We start from the raw sequence: 21,290 nt of genomic DNA on the forward strand, positions 1-21,290 counted from the left end.
CGGACGAGTAAACAATTTGGAAAAAGATTTGTATTTTTAGTATCACCAAAATTCAGCTCTTTTCCCTTCATAATCCAAGTCTACTTACATGTAAGCATCTAAAAGTTCTATTTGTATTTCATATAAAATTTTTTCATGTAAATTTCTAAAGGAAGTTGCTCACATTGGCAAGAAATAAAGAAATTGTTATCTGAAAAAAATGGAACCTAGTGAATAATATGGGTAAGACCATTAAAACAAGCTGATTCAGTGTCAAGGAATAATAAAAATAACCGGATTAAAAATTAAAGGTTAGTTATGCAATACAGAAGGCTGAAGAAATAGTAGATAAAGACTAGGATTTTCAAATTTGTTCACATACCAGATTTCAGTGTTTACTGTAGTTTCACAAAGTAAAGGACTTATTGAGAATACCCGGAATCCAAGTGTTAGAGGGTCAAATCTCTGTTATACTCAAAGGTTTATCTACTGATCTGTTTCTCCTTCTCATCCTTCCTTTTCTGCCTTCCCTCTTTTATTTATAACTTTAAAAATCAGTATCAGCTACACCATCCATGGTAAGATGCCACAAATCACTACTTACTCTTTTCTTCATATTTAATAGAATTTAAGGATTAACTTAAGACTGATTTAGGAGTATCAGAATGAGACACTCTCCTTGTACCTTACCACCCCTCCTGAAATAGATGTTCAAAGAGCAACTATAAAGGAGCAACCAGATTCACCATAAAAAAAAAAACAAACCAAACTATTAGTTTTTAGAAAAAAACAAAAATGAAAATATTCTGCTGCTTTAGGTTATATGAAAGTTATTATTATACCATGGATATTTTAAAGGGTAATAGAGTTGGGTAAAGTGAAGAAGCGTAATAGTTTTAATTATCCAAGTTAACAAATTCTTTCCTGGGAAATTTAATAAAGTTAAGATTCTTATAAGCCTGATACATATCTCACTAAAGAAAATAATTCAGCCATCTCTGAAGAAAGTTTAAGAATAAAGAAGACAGGAACAAAATACAAGGGGTATGTGGAATGAATAACAAAGTTTAATTCATACTGTAGTCAGACTGGGTTTCCCCTCCTCCCTCTACCCCAAGAGGAAGTGTGGATATACTATTACTGTCAAGCAGTTTATAAAGCCTTTGAATTAGCTATTTAGTGTCATTACACATGAATTTTTTCAGTACTGGTTAAAACATTATTTAATTAAGTCTATAGGAAGTCTAAGGAAAATTCAAATTATAGAGATAAACAGAAAATTAGTATTAGCTGCGTTAGCTGGGAAATTAGAGAGTTTTTCCACACTTTTCATCTTACAGTTGAAAACTAAGGATGAGAAGTGTCAGGTGACCTGTCTAAAGTCACACAATTAGGGACAAAAAGCAAAGGTGAACTCTGCTTTCTTGATTCCTAATCCATTAACTACTACTGTACTTTTTACACTAATGTCAAACCACAAGGTGACTGATAATGCTAACTTTACCAATGTTGTCATATATTATTTCCTTATCAATTAGTTCTCTCAATTTATATAGTTTAACAGTTTATCATTCAATAAATATTTACTAGTAACTTTCAAAATTTAGGGAAAAAAATTCCTACATAATCATGAGATTAGGTACTTGGTTACCTCTGTTGATAATAGTCATTTACTTTAGAGTTTGAAGGTGTTTGGAAATTAGTTTAAAACGATGTTGTAAAGCCCAATTAAATATTTGTTTCCAAAAGTGACAACTGGTGTAAGGCACAGTCATTTTTAAATGAAGTTTATGGAAGATCTGGTAATGGAGATACACCTAAATCACTTCTAGTAAAAATTAAGTATTCCATTTATAAAATTATACTCATCCTAAGAACATACACTAAGGGGATTGTTTCCCTTCTTTAAAAAAAAAAACAAAAACTAGTCAAATGACAAATTACCATTTTCTGATTAAAGACAACTGTTACAGAAAAGGCTTTTTAATATTCTCACTGAACAGCATTTCTAGTTAATTTTAAAACTGAAAGAACAAACTAAAGTCTTCCCCTTTATTACATAAAAAGCAGAGAACTCTCACCAAGGTAAAATAGTTGAGAAACAGGTGGCCCAGAGGCCTCTGATGTCAAGCAGTCATGAAGCTGAGAACAAATCATTGGAAAGCGTCTAAGCTAAAAGGTGAGACTGACCGATAAAGAAAAAAGAAAGATGTATGGATTAGGAGTTAGTGAGGAAGACACTGAATTGCATTTCAGGAATATATGCTACTCCTACATAAAGTGTCTTTTCAATAGTTACAATTTGAAAATGTCTACTAAACTGATCATCCATATGGGGATTTAAGACGAAGCACCTGCAGGGACACAGCAAGGTGGATAAGGTGTCCAGTGCACCTGGTAGTAGTGTACCAAATGCAAAAAAGTAATATGCTGCCTTCAAAACAGTGGTCTCCACATAGTGGGGAGTGACTGCACTGCAGGAAAAAAATATTAAATCTTCTTTTTAATAATTATTTTATCCTTTACTGTGTATGCAGTATGTTAATACCATATTATATGTATATTTTATAAGAAAATATACAAATTCTGGCAATACATGCCATATATTTTTGCCTTTTCGTGATACTTTTTAAACTCTCATTTAATGAAAAGACATTTGGGATCACTACACCAAAAGGGTTAAAACTACAGAACTAAATATTTAAAACCAAGAGCTATCACAGAGAAAGAAAGTCTTATTATGAGTACCTCTCCTACCAGGAGTAATAAAATTGCAAGACACCACTGTCACATAAAGAATATCCAAATTCATGGGGTGCCTGCGTGGCTCAGTCAATTAAGTGTTAGACTCTTGGTCTTGGCTCAGGTCATAATCTCAGTACAGAATCTACTTGTCCCTCTTCCTCCCCCTCTGCTCTCTGCTCCTCCTCCCACTCAGAGCTCTCTCTTAAATAAAAACATAAACAAATAAATAAAATCTTAAAAAACAAACAAAAAAAGAATATCCAAATTCCTTGTATTCATGGATTAGTACCTCTTCAGAAATACATTTTATATGTACTGAAAAGATTAAAATTTTGAAAACTCCATAAAATATTTATACTGTTAACTTTATTATCGCTTCTCGGCCTTTTGGCTAAGATCAAGTGTAGTATCTGTTTTTATCAGGTTAATATACTGTTAACTTTAATTGCAACATCTATACTTTAATATCTCAGGTTACTTTTCCCAAAGATGCCACTTCCAGGAAGCCTTCCCCATTGGTACTCAATACATGCTTACAGAATTCAAAAGGATTAAAATATTGAGCATGCAACAGGGAGAAAATTCTAACACTGCTGTAAGAGTTCATAGATGAATGACTTCTGAGTCAGTTGCTTCTGCTTCCTTTGCCTCTACCACGTTAACAATGGCGTTACTTAAGGCATGTTATTTACCCTGTCTAGGTCTCAGTTTCTCCTTCAAAATCTTATGGATGTAGCATAGTGATAAAGGGGCTAGGCTATGGAGTTAAGACTGCTTGAGACTGAATCCTTCTGTACCACTTACTAGATTTGTGACCCTGAGCAAGATACTCATCTGTGTCCCTGTTTGCTCTTCTATAAAATGGGGATAATAGCAGCCACTTCATAAGACTCCTGGACAGTGCCTGGCTGGTAGTAAATTATCATTAAATAGTAGCTGCTGTAATTATTGTTGTTACTGTCTTCATCATGATAGCTAGGTTTTAGTAAGTGCTATGCTAAGTACTTTGATTACTTCATTTAATCTCCACAGCAGTTCTATAAAATAAGTATTAAAATTTCTACTTAAAAGACAAAGCCAAAGTATACATTACTTGGCAGAGGGTAAGCCTTACTGAACGTAGGTTTTTTTTTTTTTAATTATAATAAGGTAAATAATCCAAAATTTACTACAGCAGTATTTGGTTCATGTTTTTGTATCAGGAAAAAAACTTAAGGACAAATCAGAAAGCAATGTATCTGTTTAAAAGAAACAAACCCTAACAATCCCCAACAGCTATCATATATTATTTGTTTCCCAGAATAAGCTATCTAAATTCTGATGAGAGGATGTGAGATGCTTTAAAAAAAAAAAAAAAAAAAAGGCCATACCCTCCATTATAATGAAGGTTCCTGGAGCAATAGTTCCATACCTCCACAGGGTCAGCGACCCAATTTAAATGTGATGCAATTTCTGCATCCTCTGTCCCCAAAGAAAATATATACACTTAAGAATTTAGTGCACTATATTTCAAGGAGTGTTTACAGAGTCCAAGATGCGAATCTCTGCCCTAAAGATCTGGGACTTTGTCCTTTTCATTTTGGAATTCCATTTTATTTTGGAATATATACTTTTCTGGTATACTTTTTTTTTCTTTTAAAGAATTCTCAATACTTCAAGTGCTCATCATGAAATTAAGGAGGATAATATAAAGCTACTATTATTAGTTCTATGCACTCCATTAAAGTCAGTGCTCATTCTCACAGGGGCTAGTTTTGTATTACCAGTGTGAAATAGTATTTGGAAATAAGAAACATAAATCTTAAAGAAAGAAATGAACAAATATGCTATACAAAATTTACTACCTTTAAGGAAGATATTAAGTCAAGATCATACAGTTTATAAACTTAATTGTCAATACAGAATGAAGATATAAGTAATAGTGATCTTCACCCTACATAGTCCTCCTTCATCCTATAAAAAAGCCAAAAAATAGTACATTTCTAAGACTCACCTTTGTTATTTTAAAATGACAATATAAACTACAGTATTTGATCACAGATATTAAATATTTAAGTATTAATGTATGATACGTGTTTCTAAAGGATAAAACAACAACCTAAAATCTTTTAGATCAATAATTTGTATCAAAGAGCTTACCATTTGGGGGGTCTCGTCTTTTCTCTGTTAGAAAATAAATCAAAATAATATTATCAGACATATGCAATACAAAAATCAACATAAAGAATTAATCTACCCAAACTCTGTCTTATTCTTAAGTCAATGTATAAGTGGCTAAAAAAGGTTTCTCTGAGGAACTGACATCTGAATAAAATAAGGAACAACATATTTAAAGGCCCTAAGGAGGGAACAGCATGAAGGAACATCATGAAGCTTGGACTAGAGTGAGCCAACAGAAGAGTAAAAGGAGGCAGTCAGGAGGAGACCCAGGGACTGGATCATATAGGTCCCACAGGCCATGGTAAGGAATACAGATTGTATTCTATATAAGATAGGAAGCTCTTTTAGGGTTTAATAGGGCCAACATAATCTAATGTTTTTAAAAGATAACTTAGGCTACTATGTAGAAAAGAGATCATAGGGGGCACTGAGTGGCAGCAGGGAGACTAGTGAGGGAGTTATGGTAGTCCAGATGACAGATAATGGGGGCTTCGATTAGAGGGGTAGCAGAGGTGATGAGAAATAGATCCAGGATATGTTTCTGAAGAGACAACAGACTCACTGATGGAATTTATAAGAGACCATGGTGAGCCAGAGTGGAGCCTTTTACCAAGTTGGGGAATACATGGGGAAGAGTAGGAATGGGTCTAACTGAGGTTAGGGAACATAGATCAGATGTTCTGCTCAGACAAGTTAAGTTTAAGGTTATCCTGATGCTCAGTTGAAGTAAACAAGTTTGAAGGTTGGGGGAAAGGTCAACAATGAGGACAAAACTTTGGGAGGCATCAGTGTATGGAGTTTTCAAAGCTATGGGACACAATGAAAGCACAAGAGTAATGAGAATACTCAGAAACATCTGATCACTAAAGCAGACCAAAAATAAAAAGCTATAGCAGATCAGAAAGGAGTAAAACCAGGAGAGCCATCAATCCTTTGTACTCAGACTCTTATATACGAATTTGATATCATTTTGGCTTTAAGAAATTCAAAAGTGGTTGAATAATTTTAAACAAATGTAATTTCCAGATTTTCTAATACAAAATTGCCCCAAATTATAAGAGAAATACCCATAAATAACGATATAATAATCAGTTTATAACAGTTTATAAAACAGTTTATAAAATAATCAATTTTATAAACTAAAATTAATAGGATTTAACTGGGGAATAAGTTAAAAAATCCTGGCAATAGGAAATACCAATTTATTACTCCATCTGGTGGTCTGATGAAGTAACTTTCTGAAACACTGGACATAAGGAAGTCCCATCTATGTGAATGAATGTCAATCTCCCATTTCCCAGGTGATGTTATCTCTGCAACCAGAGAGGAAATACTTTAACTGATAACACAGATATGGAAATACACTGACATAAATATAAAGTTCAGAGGATAAGTTCTAAAAAGTAATTTACAAATAAGATGCTAACCGGGCTTGAGAGCCATTCACATGAAAAAAAGGGAGGGTTTGGTTGAACAAAGAAGAATGGGAGCTGCTGGTATGAGGTATCTGCTAAAAACATTTGCAGAACAGTGCTTTAATCATATCAAGAGGTATTTTAGTACCAACTAGTAAAACTACTTGTGGAGTACTGTGTTCAAATATGACTACTATTTGAAGCTGGATCATTTCTTCAAATCTGGACCTTCTGAAGAAGACATAAAAATATACAGTGGCTTCAGAGTACAGTATTTGGGATGATGCATCTATAAAGTACATCATGAGAGGAGTAAGAAACTGAAACCGGTTAAGGTAAAGAAGTAAAGGCATGAGAACATGATAGATGGCTTCCAATATTAAATGGCTGCTGGGAGGAAAAGAAAATAGACTAATTTTTTATTGCTCCAGAAGTCGGATTCCATGCATCTAAGTTAAAGAGAAGAGAGGCTGGAGTTTGACTTAGCAGAAGTAGAATAGATCCCTACCCAGGTATCTATCAGCTGCCTCCCTAAGATGACCTTTCTGCTTCTGAAACACCATGCTTAAAAGTTTAGGAACTACATAAAACAAAATTCCTATACCAGCTGAAAGATGCCTTTAGGGACCTTCCTATTTCAAAGTCAATTAGTCTATACTTTAAGAAATATTTTTTACTTGTTTGATTTGGAAATGTCACATATATTGACTATAAGGAGCCCCAGAGAGCCCCTGGCCTAGCACCTGATTATGTCACAGAAAACTGATGTCTCTGAAACTGATCTTAAGATGATGGTTTTAGAGAGGTTCACCTTTCCTAATCACCCTTCTCCCACTTGACAACAGAAAGGCCTAGTATACTGTTGTCAAGTATTTCTATATCAATAAATTTAAAATTCTATACTAGACTAGAGCATTCTCTATTTTATATGTATTATAGTCTTATACATTAAGTTCCTTGTGGATTTATGATAGACAACATTAGGGACAAAATAGAGACAAAACAATGTTTACAGATTTTGTTTGCAACTTTGCTTATTTGCTTCTAGGCTTGCCTAAAAAGTCTTTGTCACAAAGTATTAAATATGCTAAGAATGTAAGTTAAGAACAAAGCCATAAAAATGCAAGTTTAAGAGTCAGTATATATGGCATGTTATCAACAAGACAGGTTATCAGAATGAATTCTTCAGTAAATCTGAAAAAAAAATAGTTCTTAATAAAAATAGTTCTTAAGTAAGTACTAGTGAATTTTTTTTTTTTTTTTTTGGTAAGGGGCCAGAGAATAAATATTTTAGGCTTTGTGTACCATACAGTCTTTGTTGTAACTACCCAACTGTTGTGTGGCAACAGACAAAATGTAAACCAATGAGCGTAGGTTTGTCTCACTAAAACTTTATTCATAAAAACAGGTGTGGGCCCGTTCTGTCCCATGAGCCAGCTCCTGTTTAAAAAAAAGAAAAAAGTTTACCAGATTTCCTTTGTCGCCGGCCCAACAAGTCTGTAACTGCTTTCCGGAATTTTTTTGCTTCTTCTTCATTGGCAAAATTAAGAGCAACTTGACAAGTCTGAAATATTTTTATTTAAAAAGGTAAACAACAGAAAACATGAATCTAGCTTTAATGAAAAAATCGATAACCAACAAAGTACATTTCTGAAGAAGGAAAGCTGAGTTTACCAGCAACAAGAGCTTAGTTTAAGCTTAGTTTTAATTTTATCTGAATAACTTAAGAATACTGAAAGCATGGAGAAGGCAAAGTAAAAGACTACTAATAGATAAGTTGCCTCTCATAACGGACATTCAAATATTAAATGGAATACTCCATCTTCAATGACGACAACAAAAATAGCAAATTGAATTTGATTTTTCAATAGAACTCTACAAAATAATACGGATTTTAGAAAAGGCAAACACTGGAAAAGTTGGTCAAATGCAGGTCAGCTCTATCTTTACTAGGTTATGTTTTTATTTTACAGCTCAACTGTAGGTATTATTTATATGATAACCTTAATTCAGATAAAGTGTTGAAAATACGAAAAGACTGACATTGATAATGGCATTTTATGCACACTTTTATGTATGTACATATATTTATATTTTATTAAGAAAAATGTGAAAAATAACAGCTAGAGAAGAAAATTTTTTTGAAATGATATATCATCTAATCTAACCTTTTTTCCTCATTATATAAAAATTTAGGAAATAAAAATATGAAAATAAAAAATTAAAATCACCTATAACCTAGTCACTCAGACAATCCTTGTCAGCATATGGTATGGAAATCCTTCTAACATCCTCCTCAAGTATATGCAATAAATTTTTTTATATTCTATTCTCCCCCTACACGCATTTAATGTATTTTAGCACTCTTCTAGGCCACGAACTATTCTTTCACAAAATAATTTGAATGGCAATATAACATCAATATTTAAAACATACCATGGATTAGTAGGCAATTAAGACTTCATTTTTATATATAAGAACACTAAATCCCAGAAAGATAAAGCTCTCTGTCCAAAGACAAAGATGACGAAAAAACAAATTTCTTTTCTACACAGCAAAAAACTTTTTTTTTTTTTTTTGGCCCCTTAAAATCTAAGCCATTTCTTCCTATTCAGCTATACTGTGAAAAAGCTTATTTTTTTTAAAAAGATTTTATTTATTTATTTGACGGAGAAAGAGAGACAGCGAGAGAGAACACAAAGCAGAGGGAGTGAGAGAGGGAGAAAAGGTTTCCAGCAGGGAGCCCGATGCGGGGCTCGATCCCAGGACTCCAGGATCATTATCTGAGCAGAAGGCAGATGCTTAACTGACTGAGCCACCCAGGTGCCCCTATGAAGAACCTTTTAAAGGTAAAATAATTATTTTTACTTTATATAGTGTTTACATGGAAAGCTCATAAATGCTTTCCACAAACAAGTATTAAAACAATTATGGGATCGAGCTCCACATCGGGCTCCCTGCTCAGCAGGAGGCCTGTTCTCCCTCTCCTGCTCTCCCTACCTGTGTTTCCTCTCTCACTGTCTCTCTCTCTCTGTCGAATAAATAAATAAAATCTTAAAGAAAACAAAAACCAGATGAACAAATTAAAAAAAACTACATTAAACAGGGCAATAAAAAAATATGACTTACATCTCCAGCAAAGGTATGAAAATATCCTCTAGGACTATTATATACAAAGTTATTGTATAGCTCTTGTTCCCACAATAGTTTCCCATCCTAGAAAAAGGTTAAAATAAGAGTTACCAAAAAGATAATCTCCAGGAATAAAACAAGATAGATGACTCATATTCAGGGAATTGTTTACATTAACAATAGCTTATACCTGCACAGAAAACACACACGTATAAAATATAAATAACATATAATTTAATCAGTAATTTCTTAACAAAAGAGTAAATTTTGGATTTTTCTTTCAAAAAAACTACATATCAAATGAGTTTAAGTCAGTATGCTAAGACACTATCTCATTAGTCTTGTATTCCCAAATATAGTTACTCAGTCAAACACTAACCTAGAACAATTACTAGATCATCAATGTTAGACAGAAGGCTAGAATACTGTTGTGCATGCACTGATTATCAATGCATAGTTCCATCAGTAATAGACTATGTGCCATCAAATATTACAGGAACATTTCATGTTCTTTTCCTCAATTTTGTAGATGCTGAGAGGGTCAAATATGCCCTCTCTGTACTATTCATTAACAATTTTTGAATTCCTAACTTTTACATAGTGGCCCTCTCATTAAATACTGGTAAGAGTAGTTAGTGTCAATCATGTGCAGAAAGAGACTGATAATTAAAGTGCACCAAGGTTAAAGTATGGTTGAGAGAACCATAGATGAATGGGTTGTCTTATCTATGGCTACAGTAGAAGAAATAAAATTAACCTACTACCAAAGGTGGCTAAGTGAAAGTATTCAGCAATGGTTATCTAAAATTAGAAGTAAATGGTTAGAGAAATTTAAGTATTATCCTATTTCAAAAGCAAGGTTCTACCTACACCATGACTTAAAAATATTTAGAAAACACTATATACATATACAATGCAATTCCTTTCTTCTCAGTGAAGCTTTATGTGCACTTGATTTCTGAATAGTGCTTCTCACTGGTGATGAGAAATATGTTAAAAAAAATAAAAATAAAAAACTAAAAACTAAACAGTTTCTTCCAAACTCTGCATGTGTTCCCTATCCCCCAGAATCACTGCCACAGTCAGCCACTGCTCATGGGAGTATGCCACATCTTGTGGTATGGAGAAGTAGATGTTAAGAAGCACAAAGCTACAAAGCACAGTAACTTAAATCTTATTTAATCTCAGGGAAACACTTTGCAATAGACCCAAATGGTTCTCCCATTTTACAAATAAATAAGCCAAGGCCCAGAGAAGTAAAACAGTTTAATTACAATCTATCTATTCTTAAGTATCATCCAGGAGAGTTCAAGAAAATTTTTTTGGTAATTATTCCATTATACTTATTGCCACATACAAATATTACAGAAGCCTACTTATAGAAAAGGGTCTTTTTTTTTTTTAAACTTATTTGTTAGAGAGAGAAAGAGGCAGGCAGAGGGAGAAGCAGGCTCCCTGCTGAGCAAGGAGCCCAATGCGTGACTTGATCCCAGGAAACTGGGATCATGACCTGAGCCAAAGGCAGACGCTTAACTGACTGAGCCACCCGGGGGGTCCCCTATAGAAAAGGTTTCAAAAGACAAATGGAGACTTCATCTCTGCACAAAGGTAATTACTTCTACAGTAACTGTAAGAGGGTGAATACCTGAGAATGGGCATCCAATCTAGAACAATGTGGATTTGTGTTTGAATGTGTGAGGTACAAAGCTGTGAAAATCTGAACATTGTTACTGTTGTCTCAACATAGGTATAAGTTGCAAATACATTATTATAGGTAGTATATCATGCTTTAAACCTAGACTGAAGTAATTAACAGTATATACTAAACTAAAATATACTTTTATAGTTCCCTGAAAGGATTATATATGTTTGGAATAAAGGAGTACCAGTAGAAAAAGAGAGAATACAGAGAAAGCTCAAGATGTAAAGGTATTAAAAGCAAAAACAAAAACAGAAAAATCCTTTAATGTGTAGTGGCTGTAGAAAGATAAAACAGGGAACTATTCACGTTCTGGCTTACAACCTATTCCTGTTTGGTTGCAATGCCCATGTTTCATTTTCTAAAAGCAAGCCTCACTCTTCAAATATTAAGTATAATTTTAAAAATACACACAAGATGAACAAAAATTATATATATAATAATATATTTAAATATATAAATAATTATAACTGAGGTTAAAAAACCTATTTACCTACAGTTTAAAGTGGAAATAAAACTCACCTTAATATCAAATATTCTTAAAAAATAAGATCTCTGTGGATTGTCCTTAACAAGACAAGCGACACCGCTGCACTTCTTTGACCACATACAGTTACGATCTGCTGCATATAACTGTACCACTGCTGAAGACATAGTCTGGAAAATATAAAATGTATAGCCATTAGGTTCAAAATAACATTCAGATGACCACAGCACCTCTGACATCTTCACTGAAACTTCTTAAGAGACATCCAACCAGAATCACCCAGCTAGGCCGCTCCTGATTCCCTGTCCCACAGAAACAAGGAGATGATAAACATTTGTTGTTACTTTAAGCCATTACTTTTTGAAGTAATTTCTCAAACAGTAGTAAACAACATAATAACTGCACTAAACGTAACTATAGAAAGCAAACATTTACTGATGCTTAGAATGTGACAAAAATTGTATTAGGTACTTTTAAATACAACTCCATTTAAATGTATTACTATTATAATCTCATTTAATGCTTGCAAAACCCAACATTAAAGGGATAAATAATCTGCCTCAAATCACACAGCAAAGTGGCAGAGTTCCAATGCAGGCAATTTATGACTTCAGATCCTGTAGTCCCCCTCTATCGATGGGGCGTACATTCCAAGACTCCCCAGTGGATGCCTGAAACTGCAGACACTACAAATCCCATATATACTATGTTTTTTCCTACGTATCTATGATGAAGTTTAATTTACAAATTAGGCAAAGAGATTAAAAATAACAAAAAGTAAAACAATTGTTATAACTATTGTAATAAAAGTCATGTGAATGTGGGATCTCTCTGAAAATATCTTATTGTACTATACTCATCCTTCTTGTGATGATGTTAGAGGATAAAACACACCTATGTGAGTGGATGAAGTGAGGTGAATGGAGTAGGCATTATAACGTAGTGTTAGGCTACTACTAACCTTCCGACAATATGTCAGAAGGAGGATCATCTGCTTCCAAACAGCAGTTGACTGATCGTGCGTAACTGAAACTGTGGAGAGCAAAACCATGCATGAGGGAGGACTACTATACCACCTTCCAATACTGTGAACACTTAAGTATATGAAGTAGTAGTGTTAGTAAAGGCTGACATCCATATAGCAGTTAATTACTTTAGTATGGTACTAAATCACACTTGAAAGCAAGATTTGAAGGTGCTAATTATAGTGCTAGACATTCTGAACTTATCATTATCCTAGAAGGCAGATTCTAAAATCATTTTTAAAAATTTTTTTTGAAGATTTTATTTATTTGACAAAGAGAGAGAAAGAACACAAGCAAGGGAGCGGCAGGCAGAGGGAGAGGGAGAAACAGGCTCCCCACTCAGCAGGAAGCCCAAAGCAAGCTCAATCCCAAGACGCTGGGATCATGACCTGAGCCAAAGGCAGGTGCTTAACCAACTGAGCCACCCAGGCACCCGTCTAATATCATCTTTTTTAAAGAGGGCAAAACTGAGGGAAAAAAGATATTAAGTGACTTGCACATGGCCATGCTTGAGAGCTATACTGAAGATATAAAGAATTATCAGTTATTATTGTACTAATTTTCCCAAGGATATACCTAACTAGTACCCTTTTAGATGTATAAGCGAAAAGCTAATTGCTACAAGCAAGGAACATGGCACATTAAGTTTTACCATGTTGCCACCTCCCTCATGACAGTGTCATGAAAAAATGGAAACTCCAGTTTACTTCTAAAGTTGTTTTTTTTTTTTTTAATGTTATAATCTTGGATGTAACTATTCGATTTTAGTTTCCATTAAGAGTGATACAAAGCAGTTACAAATCCTCTGAAAATAATAATCATGTTTTCTGGCCTAAATCTAGTGCTTTCACTCCAAAACCACAAATCAAGGAAATAATTTCAAATACAACAAAAATTTATTATTTATAATATGAATATGAAACAACATATCTATATAAATACATTAGAAAAGGAATTTAAATAACCAGATGATGGATAATTTAAATAAGAACAGTACAATGAATAGTGGGCAGTTCAATAAATAGTGGGCATTGTTAAAAAAATAGACTACATTAAGATTTAGAGATAAAGCTGTTTTGGGTTCCTTAACTATGGCTGGGGATTGCCCTCCTTTAATAAGAGGATTCCAAAGAGCTAATAAATAAATAAATAAAGATATATATATATATATATATATATATATATATATATATATGTCTTTTATAATAATAAAGTCGAAAATGTAAGATCAGTGTACTTTTGGGGACCAAAATTCTATGTATAAAAACTTTCCTAAGTAACACTACTCCAAGTTTTTAACTTTTTGTAGACCAAACTCATCTTTGAATTTCAGAGTCATGAATAGGACACAAAGCAGCAGGAAAATTTCCACAAGAGCCATTTAAAAAATTATGAAGATTGCTTAGAAACATAAAAAATGAATATAGTAGGACACTGGGCTTAAAAAAGGATATTGAAGACTGCTGAGTAAGCCTTTGGCCTGCTCAAAACATATTTTGTTCTTCTGCAGTTGTAATACATATCATCATCTGCTTGGGCTCCCTGACCCCAAACTCTAACACTATAACCTCAAAAAAGAAAAAAAAAAGGGGGGGGGATTTTGCAAATATTATCCAAAGGTATTAAAGAGTAGGCTGAAGGATTCAAAACTGGAGGAGTTAATTCATTTTCTAAGTCAAATTCATATAAATTACAGCTCTTTTAGTATGAATGATGCTGTCAAAATGTATTCATTTCTAAAAAGAAAAACAACTAGGAAACTAGATACCAAGGGAAAAAAAAAAACATCAAAAAGTCCTTTTAGGGGCACTTGGGTGGCTCAGTTGGTTGGGCATCCAAATCTTGATTTCAGCTCAGGTCATGATCTACGGGATCATCAGATAGAACCTGTGTCTGTTTCCCACTCTGCAGGGAGTCTGCCGGTCCCCCTCTCCCCCTGCTCCTCCCCTACCTTACTCATGCAGTAAGCCCATGTATGCTCTCTCTCAAATAAATAAATCTTTTTTTTTAATCCTTTTTTTTTTTTAAACTGAAAAACAAGAAGCGATAGCTTGCGAAAGAAACAACATATTATCAAATAGAGTCTAAAATTCCATTATGGAAATTCCCTTGCAAATGACCAAATATTAACATGTAAAATACTGAATGTATATGTGAACTTAAGAAAAAAAGTAACAAAAAACTAAAAATCCACATCTAAATATTTATATAAATTTAAAACAAATTCTTTTAACATATGCTTAAGAAATAAAGACACACGAAACAGTTCAATAACATTCCACTTAAATGTGGTTGGCACTATAAACCTTATTCTAAAACAACTTATAAAATTTTAATACTGAAGAAACCACCTAACCATAAGCTATTTTCAGTTACTGGATTTTCAAAATTTTGCTACAATCATATATCAGTCTAAGTATGTAACTTTCACTCCCTTTTATCTTAAACTAGCAAAGTCTGAAAAATATACAAAGCTCTTTCTGATTAACTTAGGAAAATTATAGTGAATGCAAGAATAGCTTATACACATAAAAGTTAATATATAAATGCTAGAAATATAAAAACAGTGACTATCTCTTAAGCTCTAGGTTGACGGCGGCTTAATTAAGTCTTTAAAAACATTCCTTCCATTCCTTTAAAGTAATTACAGCTAATCAACTCCATTACTTCTTGTCTTTCATAACTGAGAAGGTACTATTAAAAAAACAACTGAGGGACAAGTGCCAAGGAAGGGAAATCTAAGCCTAATAATGTTAGGTTTAAAATTTGTTAATTAAAGGGAAAAAGTACTATAGCAACTTTGTAGAAAAAAGAACCTATCCTATCTTACACATCCCTGATATTTCAGTACAAAGTTACTGCCATATCATATTCATCCTCAGAACTTTGTCAAAGGTGGAAATAAGATAAAGGATGAATTGTGGGATGTAAATCCCTCCCACTGCCCTTCAACAGGGCATTAGTATTACCTCTCAGGCTTGTTCTGCACTGTCAGGAATGACTTCCCTGATTTCCTATGTTAAATGACTGCTTTCTTTCTAGAGTAACTTTTTTTTTTTTAGTAACTTTTTGAATACCTTGTGTAAATCTTAATACCTCACAGCCCTTACTCTAAAATAGAATAATTTTCTATATTGATTTATTACCCATTAAGTAGGCTGTAATTCTCTTAAGCACCTAGTCTCTATATCATAGTATAGAAAGTATAGTTTCTAGACTATACTTTTCTTTCTTTCTTTTTTTTTTAAATTTATTTATTTACTTTTAAAGATTTTATTTATTTGACAGAGAGAGAGAGAGAGAGATCACAAGTAGGCAGAAAGGCAGGCAGAGAGAGGAGGAAGCAGGCTCACTGCTGAGCAGAGAGCCCGATCCGGGGCTCAATTCCAGGACCCTGAGATCATGACCTGAGCCAAAGGCAGAGGCTTAACCCACTGAGCCAGCCAGGCGCCCCTAGACTATACTTTTTCACCTATACTTTGCTCCAAGCAAACATTTACTAAATTAAAAATTACATATTCTGATTTTGATAATAATACTATGATAATGCCCTTGATTTTGGATCCACATTGTGGGGACGTCTGGGTGGCCCAGTTGAGTTGGTTGAGCATCCGACTCTTGGTTTCGGCTCAGGTCCTGATCTCAGGTTCGTGAGATGCAGCCCGGCAGGCAGAGCCTGGCATCAGGCTCTGTGCTCAGTGGGGAGTCTGTTAAAGTTTCTCTCTCCCTCTCCCACTGTCCCTCCCCTCTGCTTGCTCATATACACTCTTTCTCCCTCTCACATAAATAAATAAAATTTTTAAAGGATATGAATCTTGAAGTATTATTATAAAGGGGCATCATATTGGCAACTTACTCTCAAGTGATTCTGAAAATTATGTGTATATACATAGAAAGAAGAAACCCTGGTAAAATGTTATAAATGCTTTACAAATCTGGATGAAAGATATGCAGGAATTCTTTGTACTGTATTTGCAACTTTTCTGTAAGTATGAAATTATTTTGAAATTAAAAAAATTTTAAAGCCCAAATGACTCATAAAAGTGTAAGACTCAGCTTCCTTCCATGGCCATGTAAGTCTTGGGAAGGTGATTCTCTTCTCAGAGCCACTGCTATCTGTCCATATACAAAGCACCACCTACACTGATCCAAAACTAAGACAACTACCACTTCTTCAAATTCCTTCTATACTGACACCAACTTTGTTAAAAGAAACTTTATCCTGAGTAAGACTTAAATCACAAATATCCGCCACTTCTATAGTTTAAATTTTTTTTTTTAAAGATTTTATTCACTTATTGGACAGAGAGAGACACAGTAAGATAGGGAACACAAGCAGGGGAGTGGGAGAGAGAGAAGCGGGCTTTCCGCTGAGCAGGGAGCCTGATGTGGGGCTCAAGTCACCCAGGCGCCCCTATAGTTTAAATTCTTTTCACATTATCAGAACAATCATGTTATATAACAGGTCAGAGCAAGAATTTTAGATATGGAAAATAGATGTTTCTTTTATTACAGAATCAGTTAATAACAGGGAAAAGACTGGAAAATACTAGGTCTTATAGATTCTTGACAACCAACTGCCTATAAGTACTAATGGGACTTAATAGTGAATAATTGTCTACAACTATTATTATTTTAATAATCCAATAAATACACAATGCTGTTAAAGGAAATAATTTTTAAAGATATATATTTAATTAATATCCAAAATAAACAGTGTGGGGGGAAAAATCACATGATTGAATAACTAAGTTTTTTCAGTGGTCACAATAGCCTAGATTAATAGTCAAAATACTCCTCCAGCTTTTATGTGTGTGTGTGTGTACCCAAGTTCCTAAAAACTAATCCAGGAAAATCCATCCCAAGTTTTCTTATTATATAAAGCTATTTTAAATATTTTCCTAAATACTCTGATGATATATTCATGTGAAATGTCCCACTAGTATCACGAATATGAAATTTCAATATGTAGCTTTTATATAAAAGGAATTACAAAAGTAAAGGAAAATAATTTCTTTTTACTTCAATTAAAAATTAAAAAAATATTTAAACAAGGAATCTGGATGAATTCTTATAATTACTTTAACCATACAATGATCTCAAGGACCCATTTTCTAAATAATTAAAGTATAAAAACACCTCAGTTACATGGCCACCTAAAAAACCCAACACAGAAACCAGCAATTTAAAAAACAGAAGCAAGAGTCCTGATTGGTGAATACCAGAGAAAATTATCCAGGAAAAGAAAACACAAATAATTTGCTCTGGAAAGGAGAGATTTTATCACCTAGTAATTTCCACAATGTGAACCAGAAAAAGAAAGAAAAAACAATAGAAAAAGGTAAAGATTAAAAAAGAATACATCAAAGATAGAACACTCCACAAGAAACAGTGATTTTTAAAAAAGCAAAGTTGGGGATGCCTGTGTGGCTTAGTGGGTTAAAGCCTCTGCCTTCAGCTCAGGTTATGATCTCAGGGTCCTGGTATTGAGCCCCACACAGGGCTCTCTGCTCAGCAGGGAGCCTGCTTCCCTTCCTCTCTCTCTGCCTGCCTCTCTGCCTACTCGTGATCTCTTTCTGTCAAATAAGTAAATAAAATCCTTAAAAAAATAAAAATAAATAAAAAAGGAAAGTTGAAGGACTAGAAGAAAACGAAAGCAGTAACAGAATCTCAACATTGAAAAAAGTGGAGTCACATGAGAACAGCTGCTGTCTTACGGATCAAGCAGAAATAGTCTTTTAAGGCCTTAGTAGCTGTTTAAGAAAACAACCATGTTAAGCATCATTTACCAAATGTTTACTGAATACCTACTGAGTACATGGAACTGTGATAAATGGGGGTGGGTGGGAATGAAAGTGAGGTTGAGTAAAAAAATTTATTACACAGGCATGGTCCTCATGAAATGTGCTCTAATGGGCACACAGACATTAGTAACTGTTACAAATGCTATAAAGGAAAAATTCAGTATGCAGGAAAAATGCAAAACCTACCCAGCATGGAAAGGTTTCCTCAAAGTGACAATCTACCTAAAGGATAGAACTGAACCAGTCAGGTGAGCAAAGGGGTGAAGGGAAGAGGAGAGGGAACAGCATTCTATGCAGACTTTTCAACAAAGATCCTACCATGGGAAAGTGCTAAGGGGGTTTGGGGAACTGAGGAAGAGAAGAGTGGCAGGCAATGAAGTTACAGACTTCTTATTAAAGTAGTATCAAAAAACAGCTCACCTCTGTGGTTTAGAGAGATAAACGGCCACCTGTAGTTTGGAAACCTTATCTGGAGATGTGGTACAGTGGTTTATCGTTTCTATAATGTCTTTTGATGCCTCTTAGTATCCCAGTTCTGGTATACCCTCATCCCCCACTGACCCGGGGTTTGTCCGTATCACTTGCTTTGACCAACAGGACGTCTGCAGATTAAGTAGAAGCTTGAAAAATACTTGTGCAACGTGGCTTACCCTCTTGGAACTGCTGCCCTAAAATCTTGGCAAAAAGGGCATATGGAGAGCAAGGCCCCTGTCCTATTACTTGACTTTGCTGAGCCCAGTTCCCATTAGACCTGCCAGCTGAATGCCACTGCATGAGTGAGCACAGGTGACAAAGTAACCACCCCACCAAGCCACAGAATCATAAAAAATAAATCGATACTGCTTTAAGTCACAATGTTTTTAGGTGGTTTGTTTGAGGCAATACACATATTTTTTTTAATATAATAATAACCTGTAATAGATGGTGCTAGCTCCTTCTTCCCATTCATTCGTATTGAACATGTGTTTAAAATTACCAGTAAAGTCACCAAAATCTACAAATCGTAAAAGTTCTAGAGCTCACTCTCACTATCAAATGCATTTTCTTTTTGGGGATAATTTTTATTTTATTTTATTTTGGATTTTATTTATTTGAGAGAGAGAGCACGCACGCACGTGTGCATGAGAAGGGTAAGGTCAGAGGGAGAAGCAGACCCTCCCTGACGTGGGACTAGATCTGGACTCTAGGATCATGACACAAAGCACTTTATATCCAAAAGCCTTACTAAAAAATATGTACTGAACAAGAGACTAGGCTCACTCACTAAACCACTTATCGCCACACATCAATCTCATATGGTGCCTGTGATTTAAATTCATACATCAAAAAACTGTAAATTATGTGGCAAAGACCTTTAGCATTACCTACAATCAAAATTATAGATGCTACAAACCACAAATGGCACGGTTTACTGTACTCTTAATTTTCTACTTGAAGGATAACCATATATAGATAAAGGTGAGAGTCAAACTGATCTCATTACAGACTGAGTTATGTTTGCAAATAGGTGAGGACACTGTGTTAAAAGGGCAGCAAACAGGTGTTGGCTTGCTCTCCTCTGCCTCTCCCTCCCCTGCAGGGTAAGCGGACCTGCTTAAAGTTTTTCCTCCTTCCTCTTCTGTCTCCTCTTCCCTATGTCTGTCTCTCTCTTACAAGGTCAGTAAAACCTATGGTAAAACGTGAAGTGTGGGTTTCAATTTTCAGGGAATGAATGTGGAGGTGGGAAAGAAGCTCCCTAGGATTACCACCTCAGCTGATCAAAGGCTAACATTTACCAGCTGAGACCCAAGCCCTGGTACCAATATGTAAGTGTATAAAATGTATTATAAAATTATAAAATACAGAGAGTAAATTACATATACAGTATATTATGCCTCATAAAATATATATTACATACTAATTAGTGGTATATATATTTCATGTGTAAAAACATAAGTATATTATATATTTATGTTTATTATAAAACATACAGATTTATTTATTATAAAAATATATATTTTATTATGCTACCACTTTCCTGTCCAAGTAACAGTTTGGGAAGGGAAGGTGGAAAGGTAAGGTACTTTGGGTCATTGATAGGATTTCACTGTTCCCGAACCCAATATCATTTCACCATAAATTTATCCAGAGTATAATCCAATCCCCTCATTTTACAGAAGAGGTCAATTTATTTGCCAAAGGTCATCTTGGTCAGCTCTGGACAAATTTCACAATCAGATGCTCATTTTATATTTATCATACACTACCCACTGATTCATCTCAGTTCCGAATTTATTTTTGCTCTATCCCATCTAAATGATTCTCAAAGAACTATATATCCTTAATATAATTTTATTCCTCTACTGATCCCATTTGGTTTACCTTATTTTGGGGAAGAGTAGGGGGAGGTTAGTGGTGGTAGAAAACAGGATTCCTAGTGCATGAGAAGAAAGGATCTTTATGAAAAGAAAAATTTCAAACAGATGTAAGTTACATGTCCTGGGGACATAGGTAGATTTATGAAGTCAATGATGAAGTCGCTTAGTTTAGGCTTCAGGATCCTTTACTTGGAAGAGCCCCTTACAAGGTTTGGTTCATTCTCCTTTGGGGAGCACATGAGGTAGCAGCAACTCCACTTCCTGCTTAGGGACTCCCTCTCTAGCTACCCTTGTAGGTGATGCTGGTACTTCCAACAAGGATGTACTATCTCAACACCTGCCCAGCCCCAGCAAATAACCTGTCCCCCTCTTGGACCACAATATGCATCCAGACCCAATCTTTTTTTTTTTTTTTTTAAGATTTTATTTATTTATTTGACAGAGATCACAAGTAGGCAGAGAGGCAGGCAAAGAGGAAGGGAAGGCT

General features: G+C 34.5%; 1 protein-coding gene and 1 pseudogene across 2 annotated transcripts in view; one reads left to right on the forward strand and one right to left on the reverse strand.

Moving 5' to 3' along the window:
- WASL (WASP like actin nucleation promoting factor) overlaps positions 1-21,290 on the reverse strand; it is a 68,411-nt gene that overhangs the window by 20,835 nt on the left and 26,286 nt on the right. For both annotated transcript variants that reach the window (XM_047695162.1, XM_047695161.1), the window contains exons 2-5: positions 11,653-11,787; positions 9,429-9,515; positions 7,767-7,863; positions 4,864-4,887 (exon numbers count right to left, since the gene is read on the reverse strand). In XM_047695162.1, the coding sequence (XP_047551118.1) occupies positions 4,864-4,887; positions 7,767-7,863; positions 9,429-9,515; positions 11,653-11,787 (343 nt within the window). The remainder of the gene's footprint in view (positions 1-4,863; positions 4,888-7,766; positions 7,864-9,428; positions 9,516-11,652; positions 11,788-21,290) is intronic.
- Positions 3,096-3,207, forward strand: LOC125081565 (uncharacterized; annotated as a pseudogene).

The sequence above is a fragment of the Lutra lutra genome, chromosome 11, assembly GCF_902655055.1.
Source record: "Lutra lutra chromosome 11, mLutLut1.2, whole genome shotgun sequence".
Taxonomy (NCBI): Eukaryota; Metazoa; Chordata; class Mammalia; order Carnivora; family Mustelidae; genus Lutra; species Lutra lutra.